The sequence below is a fragment of the Emys orbicularis genome, chromosome 2 (assembly GCF_028017835.1).
Source record: "Emys orbicularis isolate rEmyOrb1 chromosome 2, rEmyOrb1.hap1, whole genome shotgun sequence".
NCBI lineage: Eukaryota > Metazoa > Chordata > Testudines > Emydidae > Emys > Emys orbicularis.
The window spans coordinates 111,080,864-111,097,708 of NC_088684.1; the positions used below are offsets into that span (position 1 = coordinate 111,080,864).

The 16,845-nt window shown below is 39.7% G+C and overlaps 1 protein-coding gene across 1 annotated transcript in view; it reads left to right on the forward strand.

Annotated features, from left to right (window-relative positions):
• The window catches only part of KIF13A (kinesin family member 13A), a 202,971-nt gene that overhangs the window by 151,618 nt on the left and 34,508 nt on the right, over window positions 1–16,845 (forward strand). Inside the window, exons 17-27 of the mRNA XM_065397999.1 lie at window positions 1,194–1,404; window positions 6,624–6,786; window positions 9,465–9,605; window positions 11,282–11,431; window positions 12,082–12,246; window positions 12,962–13,135; window positions 13,622–13,773; window positions 13,910–14,042; window positions 14,139–14,285; window positions 15,166–15,204; window positions 16,607–16,706. Coding sequence (XP_065254071.1) covers window positions 1,194–1,404; window positions 6,624–6,786; window positions 9,465–9,605; window positions 11,282–11,431; window positions 12,082–12,246; window positions 12,962–13,135; window positions 13,622–13,773; window positions 13,910–14,042; window positions 14,139–14,285; window positions 15,166–15,204; window positions 16,607–16,706 — 1,575 coding nt within the window. The remainder of the gene's footprint in view (window positions 1–1,193; window positions 1,405–6,623; window positions 6,787–9,464; window positions 9,606–11,281; window positions 11,432–12,081; window positions 12,247–12,961; window positions 13,136–13,621; window positions 13,774–13,909; window positions 14,043–14,138; window positions 14,286–15,165; window positions 15,205–16,606; window positions 16,707–16,845) is intronic.

Below are 16,845 nucleotides of genomic sequence, written 5' to 3' on the forward strand. Positions count from 1 at the left end.
GCCAAATTGTCCTCAATTAAATATATGGGGCTTTGCAGAATCTGTCCCACTAGTTTAAATATTAATTGAATTGTGAGCAGTTGCCAAATGTGAAACTTTTGCCACGTTTATCTATAAAGACATCAGAACTAATTTTTTTTACCGAAAGTTGAGTATTGACAAGCATCTCTTTACCTGACCAACGCCTTGCAGAGTCTACCATACAGAGCCTCTATTTAACATGACACCTTTAACAATGGCACATCTCTCCATGCGGCACCAGTATTGTATATGGGACTGTAACAGGACTTGATATTTGGAGCAAAGGCAGGACTACTAGCATCTAAGGGCTTGTCTACGCAGCCCCAGAGTTTGGGCTGCAGGGGTGTGAACTGCACCACACAATAGTGTGCTGTGACTATGTTAATGCGAACTATGTATCTTTCAGTTCGTGTTCACAGGATTTACATGTGGCATTTACAGCACAGCAAGCTAATTTATTACTCAATAAAATGTTGACTTAAAGCTTCTCTTAACTGCCAGTTCAGTTACTACATGTAAGTCTTCAAAACTGAAATCAACCCAGAGTTTATTGTACATTAGTGTGGAATGTACATATGAGACGGATTTAAAAATGACAATATGTGGGAAGGTTAATTTATTATAGAAGTTTATTCTCTTCCAGAACCGCAAAGAAGTTCTAGGAAATGTACACAATCTATAACTTGCTTTTAAAAAGGAAAAAAAATGGTTCTTTTCTTTCAGTGGTTGTTACTAACTGAAGTAGATAATTTGGTTGTTTGCTTCAGTTTTCTTCCACCACCCTCCATCACATTTCCTCAGCAGCTAATACAGAGAAAGTGAAGTTATCCTTTCCCTTCTTCCCTTGTCCTACTTCCTTGCTCTTATTAATTCATCCCCTTCTCTATCCTTCCTCCACGTGGGGGTCCATAATATATTTTAAAACAACATCAAAAAATAATAATGGAACTAAATGTTTGTCAGCGATCACTCATCTCACTTTCTCTATACGCTGTATTCCTTTCCTTTTGTATATTTATTTTGACTTTTGGATTGTAAGTTCTTTGGGGCAATAGCTGCATTTTTCTTTGCTTTTGGAAAGTACCTGTGAATTTCTGAATGCTACTGAAATATAAATAATAGGATAGTAATTGAATTCAGGTGTTGTGTTTGCTCATTTCTTCCTTTTCTAGACCCAGTCCAAAATGTGGTGCAGGTCTTGGAGAAGCAGTACTTGGAAGAGAAGCAGAGTGCTCTTGAGGAGCAGAGGTTGATGTATGAGCGTGAGCTCGAGCAGCTCAGGCAGCAGCTTTCTCCAGAAAGGCAGCATCAGCACGGCAGTGACAGGCTCTCATATACAGCTCAGACTGCCCAGCAAAAAGTAAACATCTGGACAGAAGAGAGGTGAGAATACTGGAGTTAAAACCAAAATGAATGAGAAATACAAAGGAGAGGGCTTAGGGGATAGAAGGACAAGGTGATCCATCTATCTGGAAACAATCAACATTTTGGCTCATTGTTAAACTGCAGTATCAGATCTCTCTTCAACCCAGTTAAATCCCACTTTCATTTCATTTAGAGCTAGATTCTGACTTCTGCTGCAGTATGGGGCTTCCCATTGGTTTGATTTGGTATCTCACATGCACCTTTGAGAGCAGAATTTTGCCCTGCGTGGTGTGGTGACTTTTATTTTTCTCCCAATGGACTCTTCATAGAGCAGTTCAGATGCTATGCAAGTGTTAAATTCATACAGTTTTAACATTCCCTGCATGTGTTGCTGACAGATTACTTGAGGGAGGGAGGGAAGGGACAAATATGTAAGATCAAACTTTGTCAAATATTACTGTGCCATCAGTGTACCCAACACTGTGAAAACACAGTCCATGCCCCATTAATCTAACAATGTGTATCAAGCACAGTCAAAATTCAGAAACACAGGACATGCGCAAAAAATTAAAGGTTTACTCTCATGTTGTGCAAACTTTTAAAAATAAATAAATCTATTTTTAGAACACTGTTGTTGAAAGGCCTCACACAAAATGTGCATTTTGAGAAATGATTTTGAGTAAAGGCAGGTTGTTTAGTGTGCAAGGGAAACACAGGAGTTCCAGTCATAAGGGATGGTGTGGAAAAACACAGACAAAGCATGGGTGAAAGATTCACAAGGGACTTTTGGGAGGGAGATTTGGAAGGAGAGCTTAAGAAGTCAGAGAAGGAGTAGGAGGAGGGAAAAAAATGAGCTGAGTTTAGGAAGGGGTAGGGATGTATATTGAAGATGACAGAAGTTTGTTGATGTAGGAGGTGAGAAGAAGCTATTGGACTCACAGAGGGGAGTGATATGGTCAGAGCAGAGGGAGAGGAATAAGATTTTCAGCAGCTGCATTTTGTTGTAAACAACGTAATATTCTGTTCTTGGTTCTATGATTTGTCCAATAGAAGGAGTGACTAAATGGACTACTAGTTTTTTGTCCAACTCTGTTTTCTGTGAATGTTTATTTGCATTGTACAACAGAGACTTCATTGTTCACTCATCTCTTTTTTTATAAATGGTGACTTTGAGCACTCCTTTCTATCTTGATGTATTTCCACTTCCTCCATAAAAAGTCAATGTAAAACAAAAGTCTAAACAGAGTAAGCCAAAATTGTCTTGCCTCATTCAGACCCAGAATGTAGGAAACAGAAAATAGAATCAAGATCTAGCCCTGTAAAACTATGCATTTTGTGTTAGTTTTTGTGCAAGCCTTACTTTCAGCATTCACAAATTCTGCCAAACTGGGCTTGAAAAAAATCTGCTCGTCTATGTACCAGTGATGACTAGAAAGATTTCACAGGCAAGGAGGGAAAACTGTAGTGTTTCAGTTTTAATTAAAAATAGTTTCTAGCTCTTAGAGATGTAAAGAGAACCATCCTAATGTGAACTGAATGCAAAATGATGCAGTCTCATCTTCCTGAGTTTGCAGACAAAGCTCTAGTACTTTTATAGCTTCTTGCAGCTTTGCCAAGTAGCAGATTGAAATGAATAGGCCTCTGGTTGGATTCACTGTTGTTCTTCATAACTGCCTTGTGAACAGTAGTGAAGCTGTCAAAAAATTACATAATTGATATGGTACCACTGCCTGGGAAAGGCTGTGAGCAGCAGCATAGGTATGAACTGGAGTCACTCACAAGGGAAGGCCACTCACAAAATAGGTGGCTGGAGTAGAGTAGTAGAGGCATTCCCCCCCCCCCCCCCCTTACCCTTTACAGCAGCCAGAATGCTCTGGAGCATGAGAATGGACAGAAAACTAGAATGGATGACGATATCCTCTATCTTCAGGCTGATATGAAAAGATGAAGCCCCCAAGCAAGAAATGTAGTGGCCATGCCATCACTCACCCTCTGTACAGCAACTGTTAGGGGAGTTTGGGAGGAATGGGCCTTCAAACAAGAATGTTGTCCTTGGATTTCACTGATGAGTATCCCACCCCTCCTGCAGTGGCAGGAGCCCTGGGCCCTTTAAATCCCCACGGGAGCCCTGCCACTGCTACCCAGGGGCTCCGGCAGCCGGGCTCAGGGGTAGCAGCAGCAGGGCCCTGGGCCCTTTAAATCACTGCCCGAGCCCGGCTGCTGGAGCCCCGGGGTAGCGGCAGCAGGGCTCCGTCAGCGATTTAAAGGACCCAGAGCTCTGCTGCGGTAGCAGCAGCCAGAGCCCCAGGCCCTTTAAATCGCCCCTGAGCCCCAGGGCTCCCAGCCGCCTCTGCAGCTGGTAGCTCCGGGGGTGATTTAAAGGCCCCGGGGCTCACAGCCACAGCCGGAGCCCCGGGGCCTTCAAATCTTGATTTAATGGCCCCGCCTCTTCCGGTTGAGGCCCCGCCTCTTCTGGTTGAGGCCACGCCCCTGCCCAGGACTCCGGCGTACCAGTAAGTCCTTTAACTTACTTTCACCCCTGAGTAAAAGGTATCCTGTAAGAAATAGTGAACATTTCTAGTCCTGCAGAATATTGTCTTAGATTTAATTTTTTCAGCTCTAAAGGAGGTTCGGGCTTCTGAAGAGGGGAGAAATGGTCCATGTACTAGAAAGAGAAATCAAGAGAAGTCTGTGGGGAATTTCTAGTGTTAATTAGGCAGTGAAGGCAGGGTAGTATTTTGAGGGGGAAGAGGGCATCTACTGAGCATATTTTGAGGGGGAAGAGGGCATCTACTGAGCACGTGATGGGAAGTATGGAAAACATATTTCATATTCTAGGGCACAACACCATCTGTTCAGTTTGAAGGGCAAGGTGTAGCAGACCTTAGTGACTGGACTTGCATGGAATGTGACTGGTGTGTATTATAGTGGCACTTTCCAAGTGCCACTATAGTTAAGAGTTAGCTGCTGTTTGTTTTAAAACCAATGTCTTTCAAGACTCGATATCTAGATGGATATTTGCTTTCGTTTGTATCCAGTGGAACTTGGCATACACACTTTGTATAGTAAAAATACAAAAATCCCATCTAAAACTTATTTTGTTCGCTTCAGTTTCTGTGGTGTGTTTTTGTGGTGCTGCCCTAAGTGCTTTCCCACAACTACACAAAGAAAACAAGAATTAAAATATACAAAAAATAATGAAAACTCCCTAAACTAATACTTGGCTGAGGTAACAGCCCCACCTAGCTACGCTATGCTTGTCACCCATTCCTTCCCCAAAAGCCTGAGGAAAAGAGATTGGCTTTGTCACATTCCCAGAAAGTTGTTAAATTCAGGCTCTACTTGGACCAAGAAAGGGAGCCAAGGACTTCTCCTGGAAAGAGTCTTGTCATCACCCTCCCTCCCTTTTTAAATTAGTAACCTGTTAGCTTGAGTACATCTGCTGATCTCACATGCGGAAGCATCACACAGGGAGAAAAGGGGGCGGGGGGGTGTATTTTATATAGCCAGATCCTGTACCATTTAGAGCATTTATAGATCAAAAACACATTCAATTCCACATGGAAGCCAGCAGTATGACAGAGCACTCGTGTAACTTGCTCTCGGAACAGAGCACTGCTTAGTGAATAAGTAGCTGCTCTAGCTTCAGCTTCTAGGTGATCCCACAATATGTCTCTTGGTAGAATGCATTATTGCCATCTAATCTCAAATTGCTGATGGCATGGATAACAGTAGTAAGAGGGATGGGGAAAGGAGTTTCCCTCTTTGCCCCAGAACAAGTGGCGGGGGGAATAGGGGCTGGAGGAGGAGAGGAAGCAGGCTTGGACACAGCTGCTGCCTGAGTATCTGGCCTCTAACAAGGCCCCACTTGTATTGCAGTACTGAGCCAGATAGGAAATAGGCACTAAGCAGGGTACTTTAGAATACTAAAGACCCCACAAAGCAGGCCTCCTCGCTAATCCTACCAATGGTCTTATCCCTTTCTGTTCAACATGTACATAATTTTGTGTTACCTTGCATGAGAGAGCCTTCAGGGCAGAAGAACAATTGCTCAGAACTACTGTCTGGAACTCCTCTCAAAGAAGAAAAGTGTAGCCACTCAAGAGCAGTTCCTGCTAGGGACTACAGGCATGACAACAATACGGCATGGTCTGGGTATTTAAGGCATCTGACAGATCTACATGCCCCACAGAACAAGCTTGCCACTCCTCCCAAACTTGTCTCTAATCCTATATAATTGATTTCTGTAGGATTTTGTGTGTGTGTGTGTGTGTGTGTGTGTATGTGTGTGTGGAGTCCTGGGGACTAAGGAATCTGAGGTTTAATTACGGGTTTTATGCAAGAAATTATGGGATACAATATACTCCCTTGTAAGTGCTGCTGTGCATCCGGGATCCTTTGTGCAGACCCCTAAAACAAGGCAGAAATGATTGGGCTTCTCTCTCTATTACCCAAAGAATAAACATGTAAAACTAAAAAAATTAATGTTGGGGATCCTGCATGAGGCAAGTCTAGACTTGCATCATAGGGAGGAGCACCATATGCTGGTTGTTGCTGCCAGTTTTCATATTAGATTAGGTTTGTTCAAACAGGTTTGGGAACCCTTTTTGGAATTCATACAAAGGGTGTTAACCTGCACACAGTGCTCCAGTTGTTAATTTGTGCAAGTATTTTTTAATTATAGGGTGCATTTCATATGTGGAACATATGATGTTTTATACTAGGGATGGCTAGTACAGTGGGCCATGGAATACTACAGCACAGCAGGGCCCCCCAGCTAGCCTTATCTTTTTAATAAGAAGGTGTGGACACAGGTTGTAGGTTCCAGCATGCAGTTTGTATAAAGATGAAGCATCACATGCTGGGGCTGGTAGTCTCTGGGGGGCCACACCTCCAATTAAAGGGAAAGACAGATGCAGTGTATTTTATTGCGTCAAAATTAGGAGCAGCCTTCAGGCTCCTAGCAAATTACCAGTATAGCTGTTCCTCTGTAAATGTGACTTTTAGGGAAAGGTTTGGGTTTAATTGCTCTGGGCTTTCCTTCATAGCTGTATGTTTATTTCATATGCTAAGATTTTTCTCAATAAAATGATGTATAAGACATGTTTAGTGTTAGTACACCATTTCTTTGCAGATTTGTTTAAGAAAAAAAGGACTTGACTAGCCATTCCGTTTGTGACCTTCCAATAATAAAAATAGGTTTCCTTCTATTTTTCATGTTCCCTGCTGCACTACAGGGATGAATTGTTCCGGCAGAGCCTGGCTAAACTTCGAGAGCAAATAGTAAAGGCCAACACACTGGTGAGAGAAGCAAACTTCTTAGCAGAAGAAATGAACAAGCTAACTGATTATCAAGTGACACTTCAGATCCCTGCTGCAAACCTCAGTGCCAACAGAAAGGTAAAAAGAGCTAATCTCTGAAAGAGGGAATTATCTTATTATCCTGACCATGCAGGAAGAAAGATGAGATGCAGTGTTTGTTGTTTAATTAGGCCGCAGTTTTACTCACCTAACATCTGAGAATACCTGGCAATCAGTTGTACAGTGCAGGTCATCATTTTTTGTTAATAATTTCCATTTATCTGGGAGTGCTGCTGTCAGCCCTCACCTTTCCCAACCCACTCCCAGCCAGCCCGTTGCTGGGACCCTAAAGCCCTCCTCTTGTATGAGAGTTAAGGAGGACTGGAAAAGGGGGATGGAGTTGGCTCTCCACTATATCAACCCCCCCACTTTTTTTTTTCAGGCTTCCTTAGGGGATTCCTCCCCCTAAATCTACTTCAGCTTCTGTTTATCAGTGAACTGTATCCTCTGTGTAACAAGTACCTGCTAGCTACTGAGTTTCAGCATCTTGACTGGTGCTGTCGATTAATCTCACGCGATTAACTCAAAAAATTTAGTTGCAATTAATCTCAGTTTTAATCGCCTTGTTAAACAATACAATACCAATTGAAATGTATTAAATATTTTGGATGTTTTTTAACATTTTCAAATATATCTTGTATTCTGTGTTGTAATTGAAATCAAAGTGTATATTTTAATTACAAATATTTGCACTGTAAAAATGATAAACAAAAGTAATAGTATTTTTCAATTCACTTCATACAAATACTGTAGTGCAATATTTTTATCATGAAAGTGCAGCTTACAAATGTAGATTTTTTTTGTTACATAACTGCACTCAAAGACAAAACGATGTAAAACTTCAGAGCCTACAAGTCCACTCAGTCCTACTTCTTGTTCAGCCAATCGCTAAGAAAAACATGTTTGTTTACATTTACAAGAGGTAATGCTGCCCACTTCTTATTTACAATGTCTTCAGAAAGTGAGAACAGGCATTTGCATGGCTCTTTTGTAGCCGGCATTGCAAGGTATTTATGTGCCAGATATGCTAAACATTCGTATGCCCCTTCATGCTTTGACCACCATTCCAGAGGACATGCTTCCATGCTGATTACACTCGTTTAAAAAAAAAGGTGTTAATTAAATTTGAGATTGAACTCCTTGGGGGAGAATTGTATGTCCCCTGCTCTGTTTGACCCGCATTCTGCCATATATTACATGTTATAGCAGTCTCGGATGACGATCCAGCACATGTTGTTCATTTTAAGAACACTTTCACTGCAGAGTTCACAAAACACAAAGAAGGTACCAATGTGAGATTTCTAAAGATAGCTACAGCACTCGACCCAAGGTTTAAGAATCTGAAGTGCCTTCCAAAATCTGAGAGGGACAAGGTGTGGAGCATGCTTTCAGAAGTCTTAAAAGAGCAACAGTCTGATGTGGAAACTACAGAACCCAAACCACCAAAAAAGAAAATCAACCTTCTGCTGGTGGCATCTGACTCAGATAATGAAAATGAATATGCATTAGTCCGCACTGCTTTGGCTTGTTATTGAGCAGAACCTGTCATCAGCATGGATGCATGTCCTGTGGAATGGTGGTTGAAGCATGAAGGGACATATGAATCTTTAGCACATTCTGTAATTGTTTAACAGTGCGATTAATCGTGATTAGTTTTTTTAATCGCTTGACAACCCTAATCTTGACCTAATATCCTTTCCTACCTCACTGGGTCCCTTACTTGCTGTGGGGAAGGCCTACTACAACCCCATGGGAGAGAACGTGGGTACCGCTGATATTGTGATTGGGAGAGAGTGAGTTCTTTCTGGAATGCATGAGTACAGGTACCCTCCCCTTCCTCCAGTGCACATGGTGAGTCAATGCCACTATCTGCTCTGGCCACTTCCTGGTCCCCCCAGGTTGGCTCTGGTAGGTCTGTTGCCCAAGCCCCTCCCTCGTAACCCAGATGCAGTTAGCACCCATAAAGGAGTGCTGTCCTCTTTTTTTTTCGTGCTGCTCAGGCAGAGTCACCACATTCAGTTGTGGTGAGCACACTTTCATTTTAAAAGGAGGACATTATCATGTTTGGATCCAAAACTTAGTCATTAAAGTTAATAGTAGGTGGAGTATGGACATTTACTGCTTAATATGTGGAGAGTAAATAGTTTTAAAAATAAGAGAGCAACATTAAGTATAGCTCCTATAACTTTCTTTTACAAGTATCCTTCCATCCATGCATGCACATCATGGGAGCTGATGACACCTGTTCTGTTTTCTTGCTGTGCAACCTAAGTAGAGTTCCTTGCTTTTTAAATTCAAATTGAGACGATTTAAAAAAAACAACACTTTTTTTGGCCTATGTGATATTGTCTTTACAAAACTTAAAATAACCTATTTAGTCTTTTCAGAGGCTTATTGACTTTTGAGATATATAGTAAAATCTACTGCTGTCAGTTAGGATATTACTATCCATTATCACGTGAATTTGTGAGAGATTGTTCTTATTTAACATGTCTACATAAAAAATAAGTTATTTGAGAAAGACAAAGGGAAATAGCCACTGGATCTTCACAGCACTACATGCTGAGTTAGAGGGCAGAGATGGGGTGGCTGGAATATAAAAGGGAGCCATGTACTCTGTATTTTAGTACTCTTTGAGAATATAATTTGAGTGAGGAGTTTAAATATTTTGAAATATGAATTTCTGTGCAGTCAATAATTATTCTTCTCTGACTCAGAGGGGGGCAATAGTAAGTGAGCCGGCTATTCAAGTACGAAGAAAAGAAAAAGGTACTCAGGTGTGGACTATTGAGAAACTGGAGAACAAATTGATTGACATGAGAGACCTATATCAAGAATGGAAGGAGAAAGTTCCTGAGGTATTTAAAATACATTTTAAAAATGTCAAAATGTATGTATGTTAGTATATATCTCTATCTATATCTTTACAGGTTCAGTACAAAGAATGTAAATACTGTATGTGTACATAAACTGGCATGTACAAATACTGTACTTTGGTGAAGAAGAATTTTCTGCATGAGTTGTTGATGGAATTGTGAACAATACTGAAATGCACAATGTACATTACAATGCAGAATAAAGAATAGGCTCCTCATTCTGCCCTCATATACGCACTTTACACTTTTATTGACATAATTCTAATTAACATTACACCAGTGGAATTGGCACAAATATTTGAGAACAGAATTTGGTCCTAGAACTTAAAATTTGCTACACTTTCCCTTGTGTATTTTTTGTACATGTTAACTTCAAAGCCCTAAGTAGAGTTAGTATTTGCTGAGAATTAAAATATAAAGTTGGCCATAAGTGTAAAAATATTCATAATGCTTATGCATAAATATCATGCCTATATATAATCATATTAGTCCGTGGCTCATTATGCCTTGCAAGAGAATGAAATAGGATTTGGTTGTTCGAGAGTGTACCCTTTAAATTGCCAGGTAGGAATGTATCAGCAGCATGCTATCACATGGCTGATATGGGGAGCACAAATTATTCTGACTCCTGCAGCCTACATGGAGCATTATTCTCACAACAGTTTGAGCAATCACTTGGCTTCTGTGTGCATTATTGCTTCTTTGGACATCATGATGAGAAACTCTTTCAAATCATGTTTGTATTGTGGGTCTGATCCTGCACACATTGAAGTCAATGGACCGTTGATTTCAGTGAGCACAGGAGCGCTAAAAAGTACATTCCTGAGTATTAAAAGTACATCTCTTGGTTGTACTAGTCTATTTTCTTGGGCATGAATTATCTTTCCTGGAAGTACGTATGTAGTGCCCTATATGCTATTACAGTATTATTGTGGTTCAAATGTTTGTGTTTGGAAAGGGAGGGGAAGAGGCAGGCAAAGAGGAGGAGCAGGATGCAGGGTGCTCATGCGTCCACAGAGCAGTATACATCTCTATGAGGATTCCTAGCAAGATACTTTGAGGCGGAGCCAGATGATCTGCTGTCATGCATGGGGTGTTTGTATTTAAAAAATTGTGGAGATTATTTCAGCCATGTAGCAGTAAGGAAGCAGCTCCAGGCCTGTGGGGGAGATTCCTCCTTGAGTGCTCCCCTAACACCTCTTGCACTTGCAGTGTTCCCCAGCATCCAGCCCTTATTCTAGCTGGGTATTGAATAATTTGGTTCTTTCTTTTTAAAGACCAGTTTCAGATGAGATATAAGGAGGTGCAACTCCTTGAAGTCCCTGGAATTGCACCGACTTAGAACAGGGTCTGAATTTGGCTGAAGCTCTTTCAAAATGTAGGTCATATTTTATTATTTGTATGAGTGAAACTAAAGGCATTACATGATCCCCATCCAAAGATCTTATTTGAATTTTATGATGAGCTTCACATCTAAATTTAGGTGTGATGTGATGACTGAGAGAGAAACATCAGTGGGGTGGGGTGACTAAGGGTAAAGGTCACAGAATAAAGAATATATGTTTATTCAATGTTGGTTTGTGTACATTTTGATGGTTCCGCTAAGTTTACAACTTTTAAAAAGTAATTAATGTACCTTCTTAAAAAATCCAAAACAGATAAGGAAGCTCATTGGTAAAAAAGGTGACCCTTTCTATGAAGCACAAGAAAACCATATCTTAATTGGAGTAGCAAATGTCTTTTTGGAGTGCCTTTTCTATGATGTTAAACTTCAATATGCAGTGCCGATCATCAGCCAGCAGGGGGAGGTAAGGCTAAATAGAATCTTAATGTATTGGTAATGTATAATGTATTGCAAGTGGAAAGAGGGAATGGAATTAGTTCTAGGTTTGTAACCTGTTTTATGGATAAATATCTCACACTAAAATTTTGACTAACCTAAGTGCTGATTTTTTATTTTTATAACGTTGAGTCTTTTTTGTACCTTTAAATATCCAATCAGCAAAAAACTGTTCATTTTATGGCTAAGAAAATTTGTTTGACTAAAAACATAAAATGCATTTTGTGATGGTAGTTTGGCAGACAAGTAATAAAAGGTCAGAGATTAAGGCGCCCCAGCTTTATGCACAAATTTCTTTAAACCCAATTAACGTTCAGCCACAAATCCACTGCAGTAATGTCCCTAAGTACTTTTACTGTTTTGAATTTAATTGAATTGTGTGAATTGAAAAGTGAAAAGTTGAATAGTGGGATAAATGTATCATGCATTCATTTCCTCCATAGTCTCTCCCTTTTATTTTTCCCTATGGTATTATTCCCCTTCTATTCAGTGTTTAAGGTGCAGTGGCATTTCAATTCTATTGCTTGTTGCCTGCTCCCCTTCTCTCCCCTTGGAAATTGGATATTATACAATGTTCTAATGTTCTTAAAGCATAAGTACTTAGTATTTGTGCTTCAGGTTGCAGGACGGCTGCATGTTGAAGTGATGCGAGTCACTGGTGTTGTTCCAGAACGTGTAGCAGAAGGGGATGACTCTTCTGAGAACTCCAGTGAGAGCGGAAGCCTGGAAATCATGGACAGCAATGGAGAAATTATTCACAGAGCAAAAAAGCTCACCTGCAGGGTAAGTAGGAGACAATCTGTTAGTTGAGACATTTTTTTTTAAAAACAAATGTATTGTTACAATCCAATATAAATATTAAATTTTGCAGGACTTGGTTGTTTAGGACATTGTTAATAGGAAAGAGACTCATCTCTCTCACTCTGGTTCAGATGTAGTCCAGATCAGTAGTGATCAAAAATGATTACCATTGAATGACTATGAATTGAGTGGTTTCAGTTCAGTTTCTAGTGGACACAGGTCCTCACCACAAATACTGACATCCCAAGAGACACCCTTCTTGGCAGTCACAGAAGAGGTGATCCTTGCATTTCAGGGTTGATTTGTCAAGTAGAGAAGTTTTTGTGGCTGTTCATGCTGTATGGTTAGAGACTATTTCAATCTCAGTTGCCATCAGTACAATTCCTTTAATAAATAATTGTGTGTATATATAGCTTTAAAATGTAAACTTACATATTCAATTTTGGGAGCCTAGCATTTTACACGATCAAAAATGTGTATATTGGTCTGCAAGTTAAATACTTAAACACTGTGCACACAAATACATTTGAGTTTTTGCATATGCAAAACTGCAGGCTTCCAGAATAGATGCATGTTTAGAGGGTGGTTTGAGGTCTCTTTTGAAAATTTGGTCCTGAATGTTAATTGTCACTCACATGCTTTAGTTTTTAAACAGTCTATAATCACATTACTTTGAGTGTCTGTTTATCTCACCCAGGTAAAAATAAAAGAAGCAACTGGACTACCACTGAATCTGTCTAACTTTGTCTTCTGTCAATACGCATTCTGGGATCAGTGTGAGTCAACTGTAGCAGCACCAGTGGTCGATCCTGATGTGCCATCACCTCAGAGCAAGGAAGCTCAGTTTACAGTGACCTTCTCTCACTGTAAGGTAATTATTTTATTTTAACACAGCATATCAGGAGGGCAATATGTTTGAGATGAACTATTCAGAGCATGACCCTAAATGGCATCAGGGCCGGCGCTTCCACTAGGTGACCCTAGGCAGTCGCCTAGGGCGGCAGGATTTGGAGGGCGGCATTTTGCATTTTGCCGTCCTCGGTGCAATCCCGCGGGCTGGATCCAAAGCCCTGAGGGGCCGGATCCGGCCCGCAGGCTGTAGTTTGCCCACCCCTGATTTAGAGTGTGGTTGAAATGTTCATAATGTTAAAATGTTAGAAACACACATATATGGATTCTTCAGATTTGTCTCAAGTCTTCTCTGCCATCAAGGCCCTGCCTGTGAATCTAAGGCTTCTCATCCAAATGGTTACCTCTACCATACAAGCAGAGACCACATTTGCTCTGCCCCCCATTGCAAACAAAATGAGGAGATTTGATTTATTAACTGAATACAGTTCCCCTTCTCTGTTTCCAGGACTATGTGGTGAATGTCACAGAGGAATTTCTGGAGTTCATTTCAGAAGGAGCTCTTGCTATTGAGGTGTGGGGTCACAGATGTACTGGCAATGGCAGCTCCATTTGGGAGGTTGATTCTCTTCATGCTAAAACTAGGACACTGAGAGACAGGTATGAATAAGCTACAAGGAATGATTCCATCAGCTTTCCAAAGAGTTTAGGGTAAGATACTTGCAGTGTTAGAGAAACTTTGTACTCTTACTGATCTGAATTACAAATGTTGCTTGTTTGGGGTCTCTCTCTCTAGGTGGAGTGAAGTAACTCGCAGAATAGAAATGTGGATTTCCATACAAGAACTAAATGAGATGGGGGAATATACAGCAGTTGAACTCCATCAGGCAAAGGATGTAAACACTGGTGGGATTTTCCAACTTAGGCAGGTACTGAGTCCTTTTCCTGCCCTGTTAATCTGCTTTAAGAGTATTCTTAAAATGTTGTTCTTAATTTCTCTCTCGTTCTTCTGGTCACTTGTTCAGGGTCATTCTCGAAGAGTTCAAGTGACAGTGAAGCCTGTACAGCATTCGGGAACACTTCCCCTCATGGTGGAAGCCATTCTTTCTGTCTCTATAGGCTGTGTGACTGCCAGATCAACCAAACTACAGAGGGGGTTGGACAGCTACCAGGTAGGGCAACTGGTTAATACACCAAGTTAATTATTATTTGCTTTGCTGTTCGAGAACCTCCTTAAAATAGTTCCAGTTATAAAATCAAAATGGAGGCCCGAGTATTTTAATATAATCACATCCATACATAATATTCTGTTACTTTTGCTCACTTTAACAGATGCCAGATATATATGTGTGTGATATGTGCTTATAGACCCAAGTTTGTTCCTGTTGAAGCCAGTGGCAGAACACCTACTAATGTCATTGAGAGCAGATTTGGGCACAGAAATACACATTACCTATGTGTGTATATACAAGCATTTAATGTACATATCAGTTCACTAACTTTCCCTTGCCTGTTTACGTTTGCATATATAATAGAAGTGCTCAGTCATAATGTTATATCTAAGGGCTTGTCAATATTTTGTACAATCCATTATTTTCAGGGGTTCCTACCTCTACCATAATAATGTTGATCTGATTCCTTAATTCCTGCCTACTGTCTAGTGTTACCTGTTCTCTTTAGAAATTTGACTGCTCATTGTCTGTTTAAAAACTTGTGCAGTATGTATAAGAAGCAAAATATATTTGAAATTTTTTTTAAAATATACACTAACAACAATGCTCATATCACAGGTGAGATACTAAGATCAAGTAAGAAAATTGAGACCAGTACTTTTATTTATTAACCAATATCATATAACCAAACAAAAACACGATGAAATCCATTAATTGTATGACTCTGGTGATTAAATTGTATAAATGCTTTGCCTTTGTACCAGTTTGTGTGAGATGGAAATGTTTGGGGTTTTATTGGTATGTGTTTTTTTCGGTGTGCTGTTTTGTCAAGAAAAATGCATGTTCTTTGTGTTTTACAAAATTTATTTTCTCCTACCAGAGAGATGATGTTGATGATGGTGATATGGATAGTTATCAGGTATTGCTGCTGTTGCTGTATATCCTGTGGCATGGGGCACAGCTAATGCTAATAGCCAGCAACTTTAAAGTGGATAAGAGTATTGGAGCAAGCAAAAGCAGCTTTAAAAATACATTCTCTGCATTAAAAAGACTGCCTGGGCTATAAAAACATTGCCATTTCAGTATATATTATATTATAATTTACTTTATAATCTTACACTTCACTTCTTCTTTCTATAGTATTTCCAACATTCAGATCTTCTATCTTCCTGTTACTTTAAAAAATAAATAAAGCTTAGCAACTTTAATATTAGAATGCAAATACAGTTTCTTACAATAAAAACATGCAACCTTCATTAACATTTACTATCCAGAATTTACATCATAGGTTGTTCTTTAAAAAGCAAACACCTTGTCTTTAGAAAATGTATTACTGTTTGAAAATGCTAATAGAGAGGCAAAGTGGAAGTGCTGTGAAATTAAATATTTTAATGAGAAATTTTGTTTTTTAGGCTATTGAAGTTTAGTTTTTGCTTATCTAAAAAAATAAAAATGTTAGTCTGCATTTTGTATTCTGAGTAGCTTTAGAGATGTTAAAATTTGGAAAGCTAAAAATATGCATCACCAAAAGGTAGCATTTAAAAAGAATAAGAACAAATGCTAAAAATGGAAATCATATTCCTGATATCTTCCTAGTTGTAAGACTTATATTTGATTTTGGCGCTTGGAAGAAGCAAAACCTTATTCAGGCATAGGTGTTGACATCCCTTAATATAGCATATTATGTTCTGCAGTAGTCTTCAAAATGTCAGTTTAGGTACTAACTTCCCGCGGGCTGTTTGTGCGCTTCCTGACACCTTCAATCACAGAGAAGAATAGTCCAAGTTTTCCTGTGATGTCATAAAGCATGAATGCATGATAGATTCTGTTTGCATGGGGAAATTTTTATTGCACTGATGGCAGCTAGTAACAGAATTGTATGCAGGTTTAAGGGTATACTGACCTGTCTGCAGTCTTCAGGAAAACACCTGGCCAATGTATAATACCTATTTTCCCCATTCCACTGCTATTAAACAGTTTGGATGCCACTTCCCTAGTCTTAATACTTACCTGTAAATCACAAATTCTGTATATGAACATCTTAGAAATGTTGACAGCTTAAAAATTATACAGCAGCTGGTATAGTTTCAACTTTTCATGCTTTTCCTCTTGTAATTTGAAGCTTGAAAGACACTGACCTTTAATTCCTGGATGGTGTACTGCTTAATCAATGTGCATGATATAAATGAAAGCTTCCTGCATATTAATCATGCAAAAATTTTCAATAGCATTTCTGATCACAAATCATCACATACAGTTGTATGTCCTTTGTAAAGATCAATATGGTATGTTCAGGAAAATATTTTCTCTCCCCACGTTAGGAAGAAGATTTAAACTGTGTGCGAGAAAGGTGGTCTGATGCGCTCATAAAACGCAGGGAGTACTTAGATGAACAGATTAAAAAAATCAGCAATAAGCAAGGTTTGTATCATTTGAAGCTTATACCTATCTTATAGAACTGGAAGGGACCTTGAAAGTCATCAGGTCAAGTCCAGTCCCCTGCCTTCACTAGCAGGACCAAGTACTGATTTTGCCCCAGATCCCTAAATGGCCCCCTCAA